The 23,787-nt window shown below is 36.9% G+C and overlaps 1 protein-coding gene across 1 annotated transcript; it reads right to left on the minus strand.

The window, feature by feature from the left end:
* Positions 1-21,734: 21,734 nt before the first annotated feature.
* Positions 21,735-22,271, minus strand: LOC108989292 (G-type lectin S-receptor-like serine/threonine-protein kinase At1g11410). Its single transcript, XM_035688713.1, has one exon. It carries the CDS (start codon positions 22,269-22,271, stop codon positions 21,735-21,737), a length of 537 nt encoding a protein of 178 aa, XP_035544606.1.
* Positions 22,272-23,787: the final 1,516 nt, after the last annotated feature.

Consider the following 23,787-nt stretch of genomic DNA (forward strand, 5'->3'; position numbering starts at 1 on the left):
TGTTGTCTTGGCCGGAGGGAAATATTTTGCTAAAATTTTTTGTGCCAATTGCTCCCAGATGGTGACAATGCTAAGTGACAAAAAATTCAGCCATGCTTTTGCTTTTTTCCTAAGTGAAAAAGGAAAAAGTCTCAATCTAATTGCATCATCTGTCACTCCATTGTGTTTAAAAGTATCACAAATTTCTAGAAAATTTACAATATAGACATTAGGATCCTCTTGTGACAACACCCAAAACTGGACGGTTTGTTGGATCATTTGAATGATTGCCAACATGATCTCGAAGTTATTAGCTTGTATAGCTGGTTGCCTTATACTGGACGTCGCCCCATTGACCGAGGGCATTGCATAGTCTTTTAATGCCTTGTGCTCGTGATCAGTCATATTAACTTTAGATGTGGCGACCTATTTCTTTTTCTCTTTATTGATCCGACATAAGGTTCTTTCAATCTCGGGATGGAAAGGTGTATGCCTTAATGATTTAGATCTAGATCTGGGCATGCACTTCTGATTCCTTAAAAGAAAAACCAAACAAAGATCTAATTTAAACCATTTTTTTTAAATAAATAAAATAAAATAAAATCCAAAGTAGTTAAAATCTAGCTAATATCAATGTCAATAACAAATAATTATTCCATGAAGAAGTTGATGAAGAAATAATGTTGGAAGAGAATTGTTCTTCAGAACCAGAACCGGAACAACATCCAGAGGTTTTTTCACAAACTAAAGACTATTTTACTGAATCTGAGTTGAATGATGGTAAGAAAAGGTATAATAAAAAAAAGTTTATTAAAATGCGTAGTTCTTCTCGGGTTCTTGCCCGAAATAAAATTGCTTAATGGTTGATTCCATTTTGGTATGGAATATTAGAGGGGTGGGAACATCTAGAACCAGACTAAAGGCATTGGTGGGAAGATATAAACTGAAAATTGTTGCACTTTTAGAACCATTTCAAAATTTAGAGGGTGCTCGCAAAGTGGCTAGAAGTCTAAATTTTGATATGGTTATTTCTAATGAGGTGGAAGGGGGGAAAATATGGCTTTTGTGGGATAGTATGTATAAGGTGCATGTTGATAAGTTGGGTATGCAATATATTTCTGTTGTTGTAGAGAATGGTGCGGATAAAATTTTGATTCATGTGATTTATGCTAAATGTTCCTAGGTGGAGAGGCGCTATCTATGGCAAGAGCTAAATAGTAATCATGTGGGTGTAGATCCTCGTCTTTTTGTGGGGGATTTTAATATTATTAGGAATGATTCAGAAAGGAGAAGAGGAAGACCTCGGCAAATTGTGGCTATGGATGATTTTAATGATTGGATTCATCAAAGGGGTCTTATGGAAATGGCTTCGAAAGGGAGTTGTTTCTCATGGTGTAATGGGCAGTCAGGATTGGCCCGTTCGTGGGCTCGACTTGATCGTGCTCTTATGGATAATTCTTTCAGTAATTTGTTCCCTAATATTATTTGTTCTTACTTGTCTAGATCTACTTCAGACCATGCTCCCATGTTCATTGAATTCAAGAAAGATTCTTTTGCCTATGGGCCATCTCCATTTCGGTTTCAACAGATGTGGGTGGATCATCCTGGTTTTCTGGATTGTGTTAGAAATGCTTGGAATTTACAGATGGTTTGTTCCCCGCTCTTGTGTTTAAGTAAGAAATTAAAACATACCAAGGTGGTGCTTCGGGAATGGAATAAAAGAGTATTTGGTCACACAATAGGGCGTATTGATGCCCTTGAAAAACAGATTGAGGAGATTGAGCTTCGGCTTCAATCAAATTGGGAGGTTAGTTTGGAGAGAGAGCTACATGAAGCTGTCTCTAATCTAGCTAGATGGAGGTATCGGGAAGAGATGAGATTAGCTCAATTGGCTAAGCTTAAATGGAAGTTGGAGGGAGATAGCAATTCAAAATTTTTTCATGCTTGTCTTATTAATAAAAGAAGGAAGAGAGTGCTGGAGATGAGATCGAATGGTATGACTTATGAGAATCCGGAGAGTATTCATCAAGGGGCGGTGGAATTTTTTCAAGATGCACTTCGTGGAGAACCGCCCATAGAGCAAGCTAGACTGGAAGGCCTTATTGAGACGGTCATACTAGAGGAGGAGAATGATTCTTTGATTAGGCCGCCTACTTTAGAGGAAGTGTTTGAGGCAGTATCATCTATCCCAAATCAAAGCACTCCGGGTCCTGTTGGGTTTGGAGCGGGTTTTTATAAAATTTGTTGGGAAGTGGTTAAGGTTGATGTTTGGAAGGCAGTAGTGGAATTCTTTATGACCAAGGATCTTCCAAGATTCTTCACGGCCTCATATCTGGTCCTTATACCAAAGATGGAGTCTCCCATAGGTTTTGATAAGTTTCGTCCTATTAGTCTTTATTCTGTTTTTTATAAAATTTGCTCTAAGATTATTGTTTCTCGTCTATCTGGTTTTTTACCTCGCTTGATCTCTTTGGAGCAAGGAGCCTTTATTCCAGGAAGGAGTATTTTTGAAAACATTAGTCTCACTCAAGAGTTGGTGCAGTCTATAAATAAAAAAATTCATGGGGGGAATATCTTGTTAAAAGTTGATATGGCGAAAGCTTAGATAGGGTGGATTGGGGATTCTTGATAATGGTTTTGCAAAGGTTTGGTTTCTCTTCTCAATTTTGTGAGTTGATATATTCTTGTATCTCTAGCCCTTGGTATTCTGTCATGATGAATGGAACGGTTAAGGGTTTTTTCCTGGGTGGTCGTGGGCTCCGTCAAGGTGATCCTCTATCTCCTTATTTGTTTATCATCCAACAAGAGGTCCTTTCCCGTTTGATTCATCGGAGTGTGCAAGAAAATCAATTTGGTTTATTTTCTCAAGCCCGAGGTACTCCTATTATATCTCATTTGATGTATGCTGATGACGTTATGGTTTTTTCTAATGGTAGTCAAAGATCGGTGCAGGTTCTTCAAAAAATTTTGATTCAATATGAGAGGTGGTCAGGACAAAATATTAATGTTAAGAAATCTTTCAAAACCAAATATGTTGGAAACCGGCCATGGTATCTTATAGAAAATAATAAAGGATCTCGATTTTGGAGAATGGTTGCGAATTGTATTCCGTTGTTGTTAAATAATTCAAAATGGAAAATTAGAGAGGGTGATCTTTTTTTCTGGTATGATAAATGGAGGGATAATGGTCCATTGATTAATGATATGAATATTATGGGTTCTCCTTTTTTGAAAGTTAAGATTGTAGATTGTCGGATAGTTGGGATGTGGAGTTATTGGAGGAGTTAGTAGGGCATGATAAGGTGGAGGAGATAATAACGGATTTAGCTGGATTAAAGAATGGAAAGGATGTTCTAGTTTGGATTCTTACGGATACAGGTATTTCTACTTGAACTGTATTCATATTAGAGGGAATTCTATGGTTTGGCATGCTTGGATTTGGAATAAGAATCTTCCTTTAAAAATGTCTATCCATTTTTGGAGGACATGGTTTATGGCCTTGAGTGTGGACGACAGATTACGCCGTATTGGTATTCCTTTGGTATCTAAATGTAATTGCTGTAATCATGGTCATATTGAAGATATTAATCATGTGTTTTTTGAGGGAGAATTTCCATTCAGAGTGTGGTCTTTTTTTGGTAATCTTATTGGAATTCCTCTTGGTAGAACTTGGAAACAGAATGTTGAGATTTGGTTTAGGAGGGCTAGCTCTTCCTCACAGGTGGGCTTTATTGTTGGCATTATTCCCATTATTATTACTTGGCGACTATGGAGAAGAAGGTGTCTTGCTCGAATGGAAGGTATTGTGGAATCGCATAATTCTGTTGTTCATTCTATATGTGTGTGGTTAGGTTCCATTTCACAGGCGGCTAAGCAAAATAATTTTTTGTCTTGTCGAGATGGTATGATTCTGGATGCTTTGCGGATAGTTCCGGTGGTTCCGAAAGTTCCACGTTGTAAAGTGGTGAGGTGGGATAAACCTCCGCTGGGGTGGTTTAAATTGAATACGGATGGTAGTAGTATGGGTAATCCGGGCTCTTGTGGTATTGGTGGGGTTATTCGGGATGCTTCTGGTGGAATGGTTCAGGCTTATGCTTCTTATGTTGGGTTTGGTTCTAATAATAAGGCGGAGCTTATGGCTCTCCTTTATGGGTTGAGAATATGTAAAACCCTGAATATATCAAATGTGATAGTTGAAATGGATTCTATGGTAGTTATTTCTTGGTGGAGTAGAGGGCGATGTGGAGTTTGGTATCTGGAGGATTTTTGGGAGGAAATTGTTGAATTAGCTTGCACGGTTCATTGTCGGTTTCAGCATGTTTATCGTGAAGGTAATAGGGTGGCAGATTGGTTAGCAAAGGCAGGGGCCTTAGGATCTGAGTGGGTTTTTTCGAGTAGTTATAATTTGCCTCGGGTTCTTAGAGGTTTGATCCGTTTGGATTCTTTGGGTTTTCCTTCTTTGAGATGTTAGTTTTGTAAAAGTTGGGGTTATTTTGTAAGCCTTGGTTTTGGGTTGTGGTGGTTTTTTGTTTTAATAATGGTCTTTTATTTTTGTTCTAGTTTGTTCTTGTTTTTGGATCTGTTTTCCATGGTCCTTTCTTGGAACCACGATATTCCTCCGCCATAAGTGAGGGCTTTATTAATAAAATTTGGGAGGGGTCACTATTGGACATGTGACTTCCTACTCTTCTAAAAAAAAAAACAAAAAAAAAAACAAATAATTATTCCCCGGCAATGGCGCCAAAAACTTTTTTGAATAAAACTATATCTGCAAGTGCACAAAATTATAATAAGTAGTAAAGTGTTTTAAAGAAAACGGTTACGAACCCATAGGAAATAATTATGCTATTGAGTATTGAAATTGACTAAATTAATTACTATTTAAAAAACTGAAATGTGAAGAATGGTTTATCTAAATTAAACTGAAGAAAAGAACATTAAAATTAAGATTTTAAAAATAATAAAAATAGATCTAGAGCATTTGACTTCGCCTAATCCTAGACAATTTATTCTTCCTTGTTATAGAATCTTAGTTATCCCAAGTTGATGATAAAAATGCCTTAACTATTCAATATTTTATCTCGAACAATACCAAAAACTATCTCTAACTAATAACTCCATATTTCTATGTGAATTTAACTAATTAGAGACTCATTAAGTTCTTTGGATTTTTCTTGAAAATCACACTAGCTGTAGTTGTGACGCCCCCAAATTCCGCTTGGGATCGGACGGACATTTGAAGTGTCGAGACATGCAACACAAGGTTACCTGGCCCCGTTCATGACATATAAGATGCAATATTCCTAACATGCATATAGCATTATGCAATATTCGCAGCGGATACTTTTTTTTTTTTTTAGCAATACTATGAACCAAACTGAAATATCCCAAATACTTAAAACATACTTCATACTTAACGACATACTAAACAACTAAGATCACAATAATAGTCCATATGGTTGTGATCAAAAGAGTGCTGGAGATTGAACTCCACAAATACAAGTAGTAATGAGGTAGCTACTGTATTACCATCTACGTCACGCCATTGTTTAGTCGATTTCCGATTCTCCTTCAGATCCTGTAACAAAATCTACCATTTGGGGAGAATGGTAGTTGGGACAACCACAGTGAGATTTGATTACAAATCTTAGCAAGTTAACAAAAAACTTCCACACAGGTTAATGATGCATGTATGGCAGTAAAAGCATGAATGCATAATCAAATCATAAGTAATCATAGCATAACTTGACATACAACATAACATAATTGGCATAACTTAAACTGAAACTGAAGCTTAGCATGAACATGACTTGAAACATAGCATAAACGTGAACTTGAAACATAACATGGACTTGAAATATAACATGAACGTGAGCTTAGAACATAACATGGACTTGAAACATAACATGAATGTGAAGATGCATAATTTGAACATGAACTTGAAACATAACATGAACCTGAGCAGGACATAACATAAATGTGAACTTGGAACATAACGTAAACGTGAACATAACATAACATGAATTTGAAACATATTCTTGTCTCATGGGATTACCATGATTGCGTGAACGTAAACTTGAACATAACATAACGTGAAATATGACTTGAACGTGAAATGCATGAACTTTGAATCTTATTCAATAGACTTAATCATTAAAGTGACCATATGGGTGCTACACAGGTCCCTTGAGCCGTGTGTCCCTGCCGATTACCGCATCACATCACAGGTTTCTATATTAGCTGTGAGTGCGTTAATACGTACTCCACAGTTGTTGTGGCCCCATGTATTTTACGTGTCACAATCGCTATGTCTCATGTAGTGTATGCTCCACAGTTGTTATGGCCCCATACTTCATGCTCCACAGTTGTTGTGGCCCCATGACTTATTTGTTTGTGCCACACTTGCTGTGGACACACGTAACATAATGTGTGGCACCATCGGCGTTAGTGCCTGGTGCGCTCCGGTGACCAGCTAATTAGGCCCAATTCGCAACCTGTTGACTGTACTTCGTCAACACATGGAATTTCACATTTATTTAGACACTCCAGCGTGAACAAAGGAGTTTCACTAGGATATTACCACATCCTAGTGCTTAGGGTCGTGATTGACATGAATGACTTAACTGGCAGACATGACATTTCGTAAAGTGATGTAACATGAACGTGACATATAAGACAGAAGTCCTGACGTAGCATAACGTGACATGAACGTAAAACGACAGACATGACATACTTCGAGACATAAATGTAACACAGAACATTTCATAACATGGCATACATGTAACATGCAACATTTCGTAACATGGCATACCATATAACAGACAATATTTCTTAACATGGCGTAACATGTGACAGTGAATATTACGTGACATGAAATACATGTAACAGATGGCATACTTAACTTAACATGACATACTTGCAATGTATAGTAATACGTGACAGAATATCTTGTGTAATAGATGAATAATTCATGACAGAATAAATTCTTTGTAACAGATAAATATGTAATGACTTGGCATGGCACATATGATAACATGCATATATATAATTTAGTTCCCTTACTTATCACTCATACACATTAAACTGATAGTAAGTTAAAAGCTAACTTACCTCGGTATTCGCACTTCTAGACAAAACTCAAGTGTGATCAGGAGAAACTGAAAGTAGTGATTTCTAAAAATTAGAACTTAATCACTAACAATAAGGAATATGGAAAAATATCAACTTAGAGTAAAATTATCATTTTACCCTCTACATGTGGGAAAATGACCATTTTACCCCTAACTAAAGGATTTTGCATCCTAACTCCAAAAATCACCAAAATTTACATACCTTATGTAAATTTTGTCCTAAGCTCAAATATCAATTCAGAAAAATTTAAAACTAAACACAACCATTAAAACTCTATTGGGCTGAAACTTACAAGACTATTTCCCTTGATTTTGTTGTAATTCTTTCAAATCTCAAAACTCATGATTAAACCAAAATTTTTCTTCTACTATACTCATAACATATTCCTAAGGATAATCATGTTTTGAATCATGAACAAAAGTCATCAAAATCACTAAAACCATACTTGAACTTTTTGGTTTTTCTTCTAGGTTCAAAACAGAATTTTGTTTCTAACTTGTTTTGATCAACCTCTTGATCCATGACTTATAAAGATGTGATCTTCAAACCAAAACATCACATGGTTTAAAAAGATGTTTTAAAACAGATCCAAGCATCAAACTCAAGATCACATGTTTAAACATCAACCAAAACATAAATTTAGCCAAGAACATCATCACTTTGGCCTAACCAAATATCTCCTTGTATAAAATTTCATATCTTCGAAACTAACATCAAATATTTTCAAAATAACATTCTAACATGTATATAAGATTCTTAGGATCTCCCAATAAAAATATCAAACCATTGGAATAAGATTAAACCATAAAAGATTTAAACTTTCTCAAAACAGAAACTGTTTTTCCTCTTCTAGTTTCTAAGTTTCTAAACCTAAGAAAATATTTCACCAAAACTTTTAATGATGCAACAAATCCTCAACCAATAATCATATACACATGTTAACAGAACTCTATAAAAATTTCGGACCAAGATCTATTCATTAGCTTGGTCAAAAACTCCAAAATATAACACACTCTCCAGTTTATCGTCCAGAATGACCTTTCTGGGGTCTAAACAACTTTTGATCAATCAAATGATCTCCAAATGGAACGAATAAGATATCCAAGTAAACTAGACTCCAAAAGAAACAACTTTCGTGAGGAAGCGTTGCGAGAAAACACTTACAAAAGCGTCGAAATAGGCATTAAAAAGAGGTACGAAAAACTATCCAAGAGTGTCTTTTGTGTTCTATGGAGGAAAAGTGTAAAGGAGAGTTGCTTTTCGTGGGAAGTGGACCAGAGAGCCTCTTACACAAGTTATGGAAAGTGATAGGACTGAAGGAAAGGTTGAGTGTTGGCCTTTTCTTCTCATAAAAATCAGTCCAAGATCTTTTCTCAAGGTAGAGTGTAAGAGTGAAAGAGTGAGGTGACCCTTTAGCTTTGTGTTTCAAGAACCTTCTAGGCCCTTCTTTGCAATGATCTGGACAGCCAATTGGGAGTACAAAACTTAGCCATGAAGCAATCCTATGGTTACCAAATTCGTGGGCCTTAATGGGCCTAAATCGAACGGGCCTAAATTTTGGGGTTTAAAGAGGGTTGGGGTTGCTATCAAGCCCAAATCCAATATCACTTGGCCCAATCAATTTTTCAAGGTTAGCAAGGTTGGATAATGATGTTCTAACACAAATTTGAAGGATTAATAGCATGTGGAAGTGATTTAATCAAGTGATTAAACATAATGCTAGAAATTGGATTAGAAAGGGTTTAGAGGCCAACTTTAGGGTTTCGGTTTCAACCAAGCTTTTGGGCTTTCAATTGGATTCCCACCATTTAGAGTTTTACTAGGATTGAAGCCCCTTTTGATCTGGCATAATTTGGTTGAGCAGATGAAACAAAGTTTTGCTTAAGTGGCATGATCTCACACCTTGATTCCTTCAAATCCATGAAACGCTCCTAATGGTGCCAAGTGTCTAATATTATACACTAAGTGTGGCTAAGATCTTTCCAAGTGTCCAAATAAAATTTCTCTAATCTAATTTGGACATTCCACACTGTGATTTTGAAACACTGCAATTGGTGCACTTACTGAGGTTACTATTCACTCCGAAAAAGTGAATCATAAACTTAACACTAAAAATTCCTAAATATTCATATTAACCTACAGTGAAAATATTTTACCGAAATTCAACCTCGAAATGCCTATAAAAATAATTTCATAATTTCCAACAGACGTTTCGTCCAGAATTATAAAAATAGGCTATTGCGTCATAAAATCCTAAATAATCCACTGAGTCTAATGGCGTAGACCATAATGCATTCTGACACTTCTAATCACCTCAAATAAATAAAACTCATATTTCTAGCACCATAGTCAGTGATAAACAGACTAAAATCTATGCAATTGGTCAATTCGTAAAAACTTATGGGGTTTTTACGAGATTCCTAAAGTCAATAGAAATTCCACCAATGAATTTCTAGCGGGCTGTTACAGCAGTAAAGCATCTCTGCTTTCGCTCAACTAATGAAGTTTAATCCTAGAGTTTTAATCACAAATCACCTCTCGGTCTCATTGCAATCCAAAAGATCGAATAATAGTTGGCTAGAAAATTGTAAGCATTAAGAATAAGGAAAAAACACTTAATCATGGAAATATTGAAAATAAAATAACTTGGAATATAAATTGTGTGTTCAATGCTAGGCTACATCAAAACTCTAGAAAATAAAATTAGTTCATAATGAAATTGAAAAGAAAAACAATAAAACTAGTGTTCTTCATTGAAATAGTTTAATGAAGCATGCGAGTTTTGCCCCTACCCTCTAGTTCTGCCTTGTCGAAAGAACACATAAAAAATAAATTCTGGAACTCTAAACTTAGACTCAGACTCTAAAATATAAAGAAACTCTCAACCTCGATTCAGAACTCTCCTCTATTCATCCCACAAGTCAAGATTAAATAGATGTTGAAATTCAAATCTGGATACAAGATAAGTGCGGCTACAATCTCGCCTAAAGATCTAGAAAATAGTTTCTAAACATAAAAGAAATTATCCCAAGAATAACGAGAATATCTTAAATGGAAGATTCAGTGATATGTGGCTTGAATTGCAGAGCTCGAAAGGATTTGGTGGTCAGCAAATTGATTGTAGAAATCGGATTTGGTGGTCAGCAGCAGATTGATCCCGGTTGGGATGAATTATCCCACCGAGTAGATGTCGTGTGCACTGAATATAATTGGCGTGGAGGTCACAAATGAACTGGCGTGGAGGTCACAAAGACCACACGGCCTCTCCTCGCCTACCGAGTGGAAAGACTCCCGACCGGAATGAAAGACTCCACTCATCTTTTCTAGTTGTTGCCCACGATTTTGTTTAGGTTGGTCTTTTAAGTTGGTCGTTTAGACTAGTCGGCCAATCTAACCGCCTAGAGCCTTGTTGCCAAATCTTCGAGCCTTCTTGTCGCGCCTTCTGATCACGAGTTTCCTCGCCTACCGAGAGGTAAGTCTTCTCGCCTTTAGGTGAGAGAAATCTCTTTACTGTCCACGGGAGAAGGCTCCTCGCCCAAATCTCATCGGCTCTCTTCAGATCTCGTTGTCTCTCATCGGTCTGGATCAATAGTCTCTTCTTTTGTACCAAAATGCTCTCATTTTGCACTAAATCTTCTCATTCCTTCAAATCCAAGAAAATAAATAAAAATATGTAGAAATAAAATAAAATCAATTGTATTAAAGGGAGAATGAAAGTTATCATAAATGAAAGTGTGATAAAAATCACATAAAAATAACATATCCATATTCTCTCATTCAAGTTCTAACTTGATCTAAGTATCATATTCAACATATCTTAGAAAATCACAACATCAACGCAACCATTGACGTGAGATCTTCCAAACCATGCATAAACACATACCTATTTGCATGCATATCAAAATCCAATGAAATCTTAGTCCTAAAGGTTTAAAAATCCAACTTAAACCATAAATCAAAGCTTTAATAACAAGAGTTTATAAAATAAATACCATGGATTTAAGTTCCTAAGGCTAAAATGAAAAACTAAACTGACAATCTCATGCTTGAAGGGCTTTGGTTCTAACACTTAGTGGAACATGAAAATCTATTTTATTAAAACCTTATATGCCATAAATCCATCCAAGAACTTGCATAAAACAAAAAGTAATACACCATAGCACCAAAATTTTAAAGACTACTCAACATATCATACAAACTTCATAAGCATATCAACATAATCCCAACCAAACACCTTATCACCAAATACCATCATCCAACCTTCAAACTTCTAATAAACATTAACCAATGCTCTTCCAATAATACAAGACTCAAAGCTTAATAAAAATAAATTAGATTTGAGTTAGGAAAAGAAACTTACAAAGCTGAAAAAATCCAAAAGGACAAGCTCCAAGCTTTCTTTCCAAAGCTCTGTCTTGGTTTGCTCTCTAGGAAGGAAATGAAAATTGCTCAAGTATGAGGGAGAATGAGGGAGTGGCATGGGGATACAGGGGATTAAGAGGGGGCTAATTTGGAGTGGGTGGAAGGCATGACAATTGATGTGAAGTTGGCTTGTGAAATTGGTGAAAGGCTTGGTTAGTTTTGGCCTTGTGCTTACTGAGTATGTGTGTGTGGAGTGTTTGCCTAGTCTTTCAAGTACACTATTGGGCTGACCACAAGGTACAATATTAGGCAAGGGAGTGATCATTCATGGTTGCTTGTGTGAAAAGCCAAGGGGAAGGGAGGGGTCATTCGCTAGAACATTTCCTCCAAAATCGATTGGCATCTTTTGGGGTTTGGTTAGGGTTCCAATGAGGGTTTCAAGTCCAATTCCAATTGGGTTTGTAAAGTGAGTGTACCGTGGTGTCAGGGACTAGATAAGGGTATAAGAGAAAGTACATGAGGTGATGGTTGCTTGTAGGATTGGTTTAAACCATTTAGGGTTTGGGTTTGGGTTTCCTTACAAGGATTTGGGGTTTCAGACCCTCTTGGGTGGCTGGTCATGGTGTAGTTTTGGTGGTTGAAATAGTGAAATGATGTAAAAAAGGCATGGTGTTGTGAGTAGGTTTCAAATAGGGGATTTGTGATGGTACCATGTTAAAAAAAGATTTTCTAGTAATCCTAGGTTGATTTGGACATCCTACATGACAATTTGATGGCTGTTTGATTTAGGTGTCATGTGGCGTTCTCTCGATGGTCTATTATTCACCCAATAAAATCATAACATTTTAATGCACCATAAAATTTTAAATATTCATTCGAATCTAATGGTGCAATTCATCTCACCAAATTACGCTCCTAACTACCTCAAATAAATAAAAAAGGCAATCTGTCACTATAGTGGATCATAATCTGATGACGTGAATGGACTAAAACTTAATCAATCGCTCGATTCATGAAATCCTTCATGGCATTTCTATGGTCTATGGCAATTATTCCGGCTCGTTACAACTATTATATACCAAGGGGGCCATAAATCATAGCAAAATAGAATCTTATGCCTTAGGATTTACATATGCAATATTATGTCATAACGGACTGATGGGTAGATAAATAATATATAATCAATAAACATTTTAGACTTCATATTCATATTTCATGAACTAGAGAAAGAGATTACAGACATTTCCTCATATCTACACCAATCATGGTAAAATGTCATATTCTAGAGTTCAGATACAAAGACTAGTGTAGACAATAATTGATATTGTTTTCACAATAAACTATGCAAGTTTTCACAAAATCAAGCTCAGTCAGTTTTAGGAAAAACCTAGTATTGAAGCACCACTTACCAAACTTTGGTAGTATACTATCTAAACTTTGAACTCGAATTGGACCAATATCATGACCTAATCCAGAAAATTCCATTAACATATTAGTGTTTCATACCCACACCGAAAAATACTAGCTAATAAAATTCAAAAGCTCAAACTATAGCTCCATATAACTCATACAAAATAGTCCATCATGGTTGGCCTAAGCACAACATCCAAAATTCACTACTCCACCCATAGATTAACCCAACCTCCTTATATTCCCTAAAATCTCATTCAATCACACATCACATTTACATTCATACCCCCATCATATCGAAACAACATGTCCACACTTTTACCACCATCCCATCCTCTATCCACGACATTACAAATGGAGACCCTAGAACATCAACCAACCATGAGATCTTAAAATCAACAAATTCCCAGAAAAACTACAAACAAAGATAATTCAAACTTCTCAAACTTCTAGTTGACATGTATTGGCATGTGGATCGGAGGACTGTTACAGTTGAATGGAGTGGGATTAGTAGCCGTGGTCAGGCAATGTTTTGGACCATGCAATAGAACACCCAAATTGAGAGAGTAATAGATGGACAAGGGGAAGGGGGGAGAGAGAGAGAGAGAGTGAGAGACTTAGCAATGGTGGTGTTGCAGTGCAAGGGATGACAACAACAGTGGTGTTTGCAGTTTCATGCACAGAGAAGGAAAAGAAGCAAGAGCCTTAGGGTGGCTGAGGGAGTGAAAACGTGCTTAGGGTGTGAGGAAGCGACACTCACGATGGGAAGAGAGAAACAGAGAGAGAGCATTTTGGTAGCGTCCAACGGCCTTTGTTACGCACCAAGGAGGTTCTAATCGGAGGTGCCATCGGAGAGTTATAGATAGCATGAGATATGGGTCCAAGACTCACTAGGGTGGCGTTGAAAGCGACAAGGGGAAAGACACAGTGGCTGGAGGAAAGGAAAAGAGACATAGAGGGACAAAGTACTTACTAGCGATGGCTTAGTCTAGAGGGCAGCGACTTGGCAACATAGAGAGCAAGGGAGATATGCAGACTAAGATGGGAGCATTTGATGGAGAGTGAGGCGTTGGAGGTAGGTGACGGGTAGAAGAAAAAGAAAAAAAAAAAAAGAGTTTTTGACGTAATTAGGCCTAGGCCCATGGTTGGGTCGTTACTTTCCTCCCTTGTTATAAAAATTTTGTCCTCAGAATTTGCTAGGTTATAAGGATCTCCACATCTAGTTCCACAAGTTCTTCCTATGTGATCAAGACCAATTCCTTAAATTGCAGCTTCACATTTTTTATTGAGCTGTCCACGGTTAACGCCTTTGCTTCGACATCTAAGTCTGCACTTCATTCTACACTTTGGTCACCCACCCATCCCTTCAAATGTTATCCATTAATGACCATAAACTCGTACTGTAAGATGAACAATCCACCATATATTTGTTCACGGGATCTACTCTAAATCATCACATTACTAACAACCATGCTTCCACTATGCATTCTGAAAGAAAAGAAAACCATTTCCCAATGTTTGGCATTAGCTTCCACTTTAGTGAAGATTGGATACCCACAAAAACTGTACTACATACAATGTGTTCTCTGTTGGGGTTGATATCATCAAACTGTTACCCAACACTTAAGCTTCTTAGGCACATAATTTAGCAAAATCCTTTAAATAAAGAAATGAGTAGCCCTAAAGTAAAAAAACACTATAGCTTTCTTGGAGAGAAGAGGAATGTACCTGTAACCACATCATTAGAGGTTACGGCATAAACTCGGGTTGGAACTGTATTGCATTGATTCTTGCCCTGTTTCGTTGGATCAGTCCTCTGAGGCGGGTTGGGGTTCATACTACCATCTGATTACATTGGAAAATATCTAATTAGGTGACTATGTTTACCACATTGAAAATATCGTCCAGCTTCCCTTATGCAATCCCCAAAGGGAACTAGATTGAATGACTTGTAAGGGCTATTCTGTTGATTGTCATGCACTTGTCTTTGGCCTAACCGATTCCCTTCATTCCTTTTCTTCCATGGCCCATGATCCTTTCTAAAGTGGGACCCCTATGGTATAGACCTCTTCCTTTGATCTTGAAGTTTGGCTATTCCACTAAGGCTTTACTCAAACACTGTTGCCTTGTCAACTAGTTTCGGGAAACTTTGGATTTAAAAGCCCACCACTCGTTCGTATATTTTGTAATTCAAACTCTCTTCAAATTTTGGAGCTTTCTTCTCCTCAGCAGGGATCAATTAACTAGCAAAATGCAACAATTCCATAAATTTGGCAACATATTGATGCACAATCATAGTCCCTTGAACCAAGTTGACAAACTCGATCCTTGGCTCTAGCATCTCTAATCGATTTTGGAAAGAAGCATTCAAAGAAGATCTCCTTTAAGTGGGGCTAGGTAATAAGGGCTGCTCTCCCATCAGTTTCTCTGATAGTCCTATCTGTAATCCACCAACATTTAGCTTCACTGGTTAGCTTAAAGGTGGAGTATAATACCTTTTGTTCATATGTGCAATATAGGACTCTAAATATTTCCTCAATGTCTTGGATCCAATTCTCTGCCAAAGTCGACTCGCCCCTTCTATCAAATGAAGGTGCGTGCATTCGATTGAACTGTTCAACTATACTAATGTCCTCAGTAAAGTTACGGTTGCAACCAGGGGTTTTGAGTGATTTCTTCCACCACTTGTTGTGCCACCGCTTGGATTATTTTGGAAGCACTCAAATTGACTTCCCCGTCAATATGAGATCTGTTCCAATCTGCAAGGTTACGAATACAATGACGAGGTGACATCCTAAAAACTTAGACTCAGTTAGACGTTTCTAAGAAGATACTCATATAAAAGCACATACGTAGATGTAAGTACAAAAACAAACATGGAACGTCTCAATTTCTTATTCTTACCCATTGCTACCCATACCTTACTATCATCTATAGTATGTAGAATTCTAAACCTTAATTCTCATTAAAAATCATTAATTAAAGTCTATAGAATCTAAAACCTTAGCGTTTGATCAAACTTATAAGCTAAAATCCATAGAATCTAAAACCTTAAACCTTATCCAAGTCCTCAAAATCTAAAATCATAGACACCATCAACATGATTTTTAAAGTCCACAACATCTAAAACATTAAATGTTGCACTAATAATTTCCTATAGTCAGCAAAGCCAAACACCATAAATTTCCAAAAAGTCATTCCATAAAGTCTGCAAAATCTAAAGCCTAGGTTTTGATAGCAATTGCAATGCCCCGTACCCAGAGGCTCAGGGAGTTAGTTCCTGTCACTTAAAATTCAGGTTTCCAGCAATACAAGCATAGACTCCAAACAATAAAAGCACTAGGCTCTATAACAAGGACGTCAACGAAACCATTTCTGCATACAAAAAGAAAAAACTCCATGGGGTCTCAAATAATGCGTCATTGTCTAAGAATGCTACTCAAATGTATAATAACAAGCATCCTGAATAATAATAATAATTTTCCAATAATCACTTGTACCTATTGGCACTTATTTCAATTTGTTGGCCTACTTATGCCTTTTAGGCACTTCTCTATGCTCGACTAATCCTATCCATGCTTCCTCTTCTTGGTCCTCAGCTGGAATTGCAACATCATTTGAAATATAATGGAGATAATTAGGTGATTTATCAACAATTTAGTAAGCAACGAGCCTATACTAGTGTGTAAAAATGAGCCAACTATAAAATGCAGAAAAAGAAAGTTCTAAAAAATATGGCATTAATATTTTCAAAAGCATTTCATTAAATAATAATATACAAATGACCATAGGCATGAGCATAACTGAAACAACATAAAAAACAGAAGTAGAGGCCATGTTTCCCCCGTGGCAAGGTTGTGCATGTCTATGGTTAGCCGAGCAGAACATATCACTATTTTGTCACCATGGTGATTCACTCAAACCAGAGGTCATGTTTAACCCTGTGGTTGGGTTTTACATTATGAAGATAGCCAAGTAAAACACAAACCACTCTGTCATCGAAATGATTGCACTCAGAACCAAGGCTACTATTCTAACTCATGGCATGGTTAGAGGCCACTATTGTATCTCGCGGCAAAGTTAAAGGCCACTATTACATCCCATGACAGGTCCAGACACTATTATGTCCTATGGCGGGATTAGAGGCCACTATTATGTTTTGTGTCGGGGCTAGAGGCCACTATCATATCATGTGGCAAGACCATAAATCAAAGTAAAACATAATTGTATGCCTCAGAGTTTTCACATGCAATATCATATCATAACAGGTACTGAGCAAATAGATACAATATAAAGATATAAACATTTCATACTTCATATTCATGTTTCATGCAGTAGAGAAACAGAGTACAAAAATTTTCTCATGTCTACACCAGTCATAGTAAAATGTGATATTTCTAGATTTCAGATATAAAAACTAGAGCAGAAAATAATTGAGGCTATTTTCACAACAAAATATGCAAGCTTTCACTAAGTTTACCTTCGTCAATTTTAGGCGAAGTCTAGCACAAGAGTACCGTTTACTCGACTAATAGTATACTATCTAAACTTTGAACTCAAACAGGAGCAATATCTTGACCTAATCCAAAAAATTACACTAACATATTAGTATTTAATACCCATACCAAACCATACAAGCTAATAAAATTCTAAAGCCCAAACTATATCTCCATATAACCCATACAAAATAGTTCATTATGATGCCTTGATTTTATGATGGCCTAGGCGCAATATCGAAAATTCACTACTCCACCGATAGATTAGCCCAATGCCTTAGATTCGCTTAAATCTCATTCCAATACACATCACATTTACATTCATACCCCCAATTTGATCTCTAAGAATTTTATTTTTTGTTAAGGTATAAAATAAACAATAAAATCTATTTCTTCATATTAGCTTAAACTTTTGCAACAGTGGGGATTTAATAAAATATCAAAGTAGAGGTTTTGAATTCCAACTCTGACTCTTCACTTTATTTCATTGGAAATAAATTACAAAGTGTTGGACCTATTTAGGTAGGGGGAGTTTTAAAATATAAAATAAAACATTACTTAAGATTTACAATTATAGATCATTAAAAGTATTACTTCTTAAAATCCGTACATGAAAAAAGAACATTTCCTATATTTGGAAGGATATAAAATACTAGAGCTTCATTGATGAGAGGTAGCATGAGCTACTCATCGAGATTCAAGCACATAAATGGTATCGTTGTTTAGAGAGTATAATTCTTCCGTTGATAAATGTTGGCTTGTTGGGAGAAGGGACATTTGCTTCATTTCCCAGCATGAACACAATTTCTAGCTTGGTTGGTCGATCCGCCACTTGTTCTTGAACGCATAAAAGCCTGATTTGAATACCTCTCAAAACTTCATGACTACGATATGATGCCTCATCACCCAATGAAGAATCACAAATGTCCAGGGCTTTGCCTTCTGTCCATAGGTCCCAGGCCTGGAGTGGTAGAAGAGTGATATCCTAAAGTCAGTTTCTACTAATGGTGAAGTTTCACCATAGAAAACTGATCAAATATATATATATATATATGTATATGTATATGTATATGTATATGCATGTATATATAGTTTGCTTACTTGTTCAATCATGTTTAGGTAAGGACTTTCAACATGAAAATTGTAACACCCGAGTTCAGCAACAAGCCATTTTCTAAAATTTTTTTTTTTGGATTTATACGTAAAAAGAGCCTAGTTAATTTTCGATTATTATTTTTTATATACTGATTGTGGGTCCAATTTGTATTTTGGTGGATATCGAATTTTTTTTAAATGTGCTTGCTATTTTATTAATTTTCTTAAATATTCTTTTTTGGGTCAGATGGAAAATCATTTTTTGGGCTGAGGAATTTATGGAACAAGTATATATATATTTTTTTAAGATGAGTTGAGGCCCAAAACTCAGAGAGCAGCTCATTTATTAGTAGTTTATTTTTTTCAATACAAAACATGGGCCAAATATTTGAAATGGCCCAATATTTTTTTATCAGACCCTAGCCCATGAGAACCAACACTAGGCCCCACGTCAAGCACGGCTCCATGCTAGTGCTTGTGTGTGTGTGTGTGTGTGAGAGAGAGAGAGAGAGAGAGAGAGAGAGAGAGTTACTATGTGCCAACAGGTCTATTTGTATTTGCTACAATTTGGTCATCCCCAAACATTCTAGCTAGACCAAAATCTAAGATTTTTGGGTTCATTGTTGCATCTAGCAATTCGTTGCTTGCTTTTAGATCCCTATGGATGATCTTCAGTCCGGAATCTTGGTGAAGATATAAGACTCCTCTAGCAATCCCAACAATAATTTCGAATCGTTTCCTCCAATCTAACAGTTTTCTTCTTATTTCGTCTGAACCAAACATTGAAAACTGCCATTATTAGCATAGTGAAAAGAGCTCTATACAACAGTATAAGTCTAATGCAACAAAACCATTAGAATCTTTACAAGTCAATATTGTACAAAAGATGTAGTCCCCTGACATTGGACACGATTAAGGTTTGGGTTTTTAAGATTGATCCACCTTAATTCTTCATGTATATCTTCAAAATATTCTTTCACATATCTTCTCTACAATGTAATAATCAAATGGTACTTAAAAGCGATTGCTTGTTGAAGAGAAGTCATACCAAAGATGAAAAAGTCTAGGCTTTTATTTGGCATGTATTCATAGATCAAAACGCCTAACAAGATTCGTATGCTGCAGCTTTACTATTAGCATAACTTCATTCTTAAATTCTTCAGTGTCCTGTCTTGAACTTTTTTAGAGTGTTTTTACAGCTATTTCCTGTACATTGGCTAGTTGACCTTGTGATTACAAACAAGACTTGAATTAATTATGATATCATTATGAGAGTTTCAGTTATTACTTATCAAAGTATGATACTAGCTTATCCACCTCAAACTTATGCCATGTGTATAAGATTCACAGTGTGTCAAATTAATAGTTTAAATAATTCAATTAATCTCTTCCTATCGAGGAACAAGTGGTGATTCAACATGTACTAAAACGCATAACTTTTGAATTCGAGTCCTAACTCTACAAATGAGAGATGTGTACCTTGTAGACTTGGCCAAAACCACCTTGTCCAAGCCTATTAGTTGGCGACAAGTTGTCTGTGGCAGATACAACGGTGCTTAGTTTAAAAAATGGTAAATCTGGTTTTCCTCTTTTTTCATTAAGTTTTTGAGAATCTTAAAAGGGTATCAAACCGGCATCGTTGAACAACATGGATTGTTTGGCCCTCCCTGTCCAATAATCATGCATGCAGGTTACAAAAGAGGACAACTACAATGTTGAGTAATTGAAGGAACAAAACAGAGGAATATTCAATCGTTCTTAGTTTATAAATTGATCATGGCTATGCATAATAATTGATCATAATTACAAAGATGCATCTTGAGATGAAAAAACAAAATTGCAAAAAGTCGGGTACCTTTTCTCTTTGTCTGTACTACCAAATGCAAAAAAAGGAAATTGAGAAATGAAGTAACAAGCATGCACACCACCTTGATTGCCAGCCTTTTCTTATGGAAAATATGGAAAACAATTTCTTTAAGTTCTTGTCTAGCCTAAAGGCCTTAAGCCAAAGAAAGAAAAACACATGAAGTTAGTTTAAGTTCTATTTCTCTCACTTAAAGGTGTCAAATTCGGATAAAAATTTGATCAATAACTAACTCAAATGCATCCACACATACGTACAAATTTTGGCCCCCATCCACATACACTCTTGTATCAATCAGATCACCATTCCAGTTGATGTAGCCCCCCGCTTCCTCCAATGCATCCATACTTGCATACGCTGTGTAGGCACAATTGCCTACATGCTTCCATACACAGAACAGCCTTAACTCGTGCTGCTGAAATATCCAGAACCTTCACATTGGCAATCTTTAAAAACCCATTGCCGCTCCCGCACATGGATGCTACCCCATGCTTCCTCGCGAACCTGCCTGATGCATTTCTCTGAAGCCCAGGCAAGCAGCTACACTCCCTGTTGGAAATATTTTCAAAATAATATATATAATATTTATTATTAATAATATTTTGGAGATTTATTTTTAGAAGTTATGAACTATTTTGGAAAAAGTGAAATTAAGGAAAGTTTATAAGCTTTTGCATATGGTTCTAATAATTTGGGTTCTGATGGATTTGGTTAACCCAAAGAACTAGGCCATGTGGGGTTTTTATTGATTGATTTATGGAGTGCAACACCCAGACCATGGGAGTGCAACCTAGCAAAGAGCGTTAGGTGCGCTAAGCATGAAAGGGCACTAGTGCCTGGTGCAACTCATGGAAAATAAATGGCAAAAGTCACCAAACTTGGGGATCGAACCCGTGTGAGGCAGATGGTAAAGAGGCAACGTGACCGTTGGACTGGGAACAACAATTGTGTCACTTGGTAACATGCATGATTAATATAGTTGTTTCTATTAGATTACAGAAAAATGAAAAGTTGTAACTTTTCATTCACTTCATTTAGCCCTCTACCATTGGCCTACGAATTTAATACAATTTACAGAATCATAGAGTTCAAGAAGGCAATTTCTAAATTCTCTCTTCCCCAAAAGTTTTCATTTCTTCAAGATTTATCAGTAGGATCTGTTCATTCTGTAGAGAACAAATTTCTAATCTCTTGGTTGAATAGTAAAATTTGAGGGTATTCGGGGTCTAATTTGGTATGTGCATAACACAATTAGATAAACATACTTGTTCTGGCCTTCATTATATCTTGGAGGTAAATTCACTTGTAACCCGTGTGCATACCATTATTGGTGGGAGAGAATATTCTCTTAAGGAAAACAACATTTGTAATGTGCCTTAAAACAAATTTTTCTCTCACTATTTTCTAGTTTGCAACCCTTTTGCACCAAAACTTGAACCCATCACCAACGATCTTGCATTTCCCACAAGCACCACACTTTTTGTATGTGTCACACAGGTCTGAAGGTAAAGACGGTTTAAGCAGAAACCATTGACGGTCTCCCTCCCTATACATAACCAGTCAAGGAGACCAGACTCATTTAGCACTATTGCTGACAACTGTGTTGGGTCGAAGACATGATATATAGCGGTAATCTCATTCTCGTTGTCCACAAAACTGATATTGATGATGGTACTACGCTGCAATCCCTGGACTCCACCCCATCCATCGCCACTCCAATGACCATTACGCCCCCATGGAACCTTACCCTTGTACAAGAAGAACTGAGGGGCGCCATTGCTGTCTATCTTATACAACCAGTTTCCAGTTCCAGGGTCGTCTTTCGACTTCCAAGATGTTAGGACCCGGTTCAGGCCAGTTCTTCGGTCCAACCCAACTTTCATGTTTGGAACCAGGGTATTCGTTGGATAGTCAAAGCTTTGCCACAGTACCATCTTTCTGCCATCATCATGGGACAAGATTAGATTAACTAAATCCATGAGCTGATCGATGGTACTATTGTTTCTTGATTTTGAAACAATATCTGTGGACTAGATGTGTTGGCTCTGATCTTTGACACCGAGTACTAGGTTTCCATGAACATCGATTGAGAGAACTCCAGACCTGCTGTTAATAGGATTGTCTTTGTTTGCAACCTACACCTTGGCCTGTCCCGGAGCACTGTAATACCAAATTCTGACGCAGCGGTGGGTGCACTTGCAGGGACTAAAGAAACCAAGTGCAAAAGAGAGTCCCTCTATCGGATATGAAAACCTCGCCATTTGTAACAGGTTGAATAATAGTTATGGTGTAACACTCGGGCTCTAAGCCCAGTTTCCGTTGAAGCTCAGCCCAATTTCACAAAGCCCAGCCCACGACTGATGGTCACATGAAGGGAGGCTTGAACGGCGTCGTTTGGTGAGTTCTTTTTCCTATTTCTGCTGCACTGTTTTTCTTCTCCACGAGATCTCCCCACTGCACTGCATTTCCGCATTTTGCTTAACCCGTACACACCCAACCCATAACCTCTACAGTTGTTTCTACCTCTTCTCACGTTCAAGAAACAAACCCTTACCTTTGAGCAAACATTGTCTTTCGATTCCTCTCAACTTTTCTTTCCCTTCACCGTGCGTTCAATTCCGGGTTGTTGGAGCTTCAACTATCGACCTCCACTTCATTATTTTTGCACTACCATCGGTAACTCCCTTCTCTCATTCCGACATCTCTCTTTCATCTTTATTTTTTTTTCTTCTTCTTCCTTTTCTTCTAGTTTTACTCGCACAGACCCCCTCTTTTACTTGGTTTGCTTTGATGTTTTTTCACACACACACCCACTCTATTTTGGTTGACGTGCACACACACTCAAACCTTTCATCCTTCCTTGTGCAGACCATCGCCTATTTTTTTCACTAGAGATTCCAGTGAATCTTGGGCTTAATTTACAGTGGGTTGCTTCGATTCAAGGAGGTGCAAAGCTTTTGTGATTCTTTTAGGTAAGTCTCTTCTGAAATTTTTGGTAATATTCTTGGGTGTTACATGGTTGAATTTTGAAATGTAGATAAAGTGTAGTTGATATGGTGGTGGTGTGAATTCTAATTACATGGTTAGTGGGGATTAACAGTGATCAAAGGTGGAATGGTGTTTTGGGGTTGATTGTCTTTGATTAAATACTTGTTGGTAAGAGGTAATCTTTATGAGTTGTATTTGGCTGCTGCATGGGAATTTTTAGTGACAGTGATGGTGTTTGCTAAGGGTTTGAGGAGGGTACTGTTCGGATTTAATTTTATGTTAGTTATTGAGTTAAGAAGAGGTTGTTTTGGTTTATTACTCAATATATAGTAGCTTACTAGATTGGTTTATTAAATATTGGGTATATGTTTTGTTTAGGTGGTGTTACTACTAGGGTTCCGACTCAAGGTGTTGATAATACATGGAAATCAGGTAAGCGGGGTTCATATACCAGTTTTGTAT

This window comes from Juglans regia, chromosome 3 (assembly GCF_001411555.2).
Source record: "Juglans regia cultivar Chandler chromosome 3, Walnut 2.0, whole genome shotgun sequence".
NCBI classification, from domain to species: Eukaryota; Viridiplantae; Streptophyta; class Magnoliopsida; order Fagales; family Juglandaceae; genus Juglans; species Juglans regia.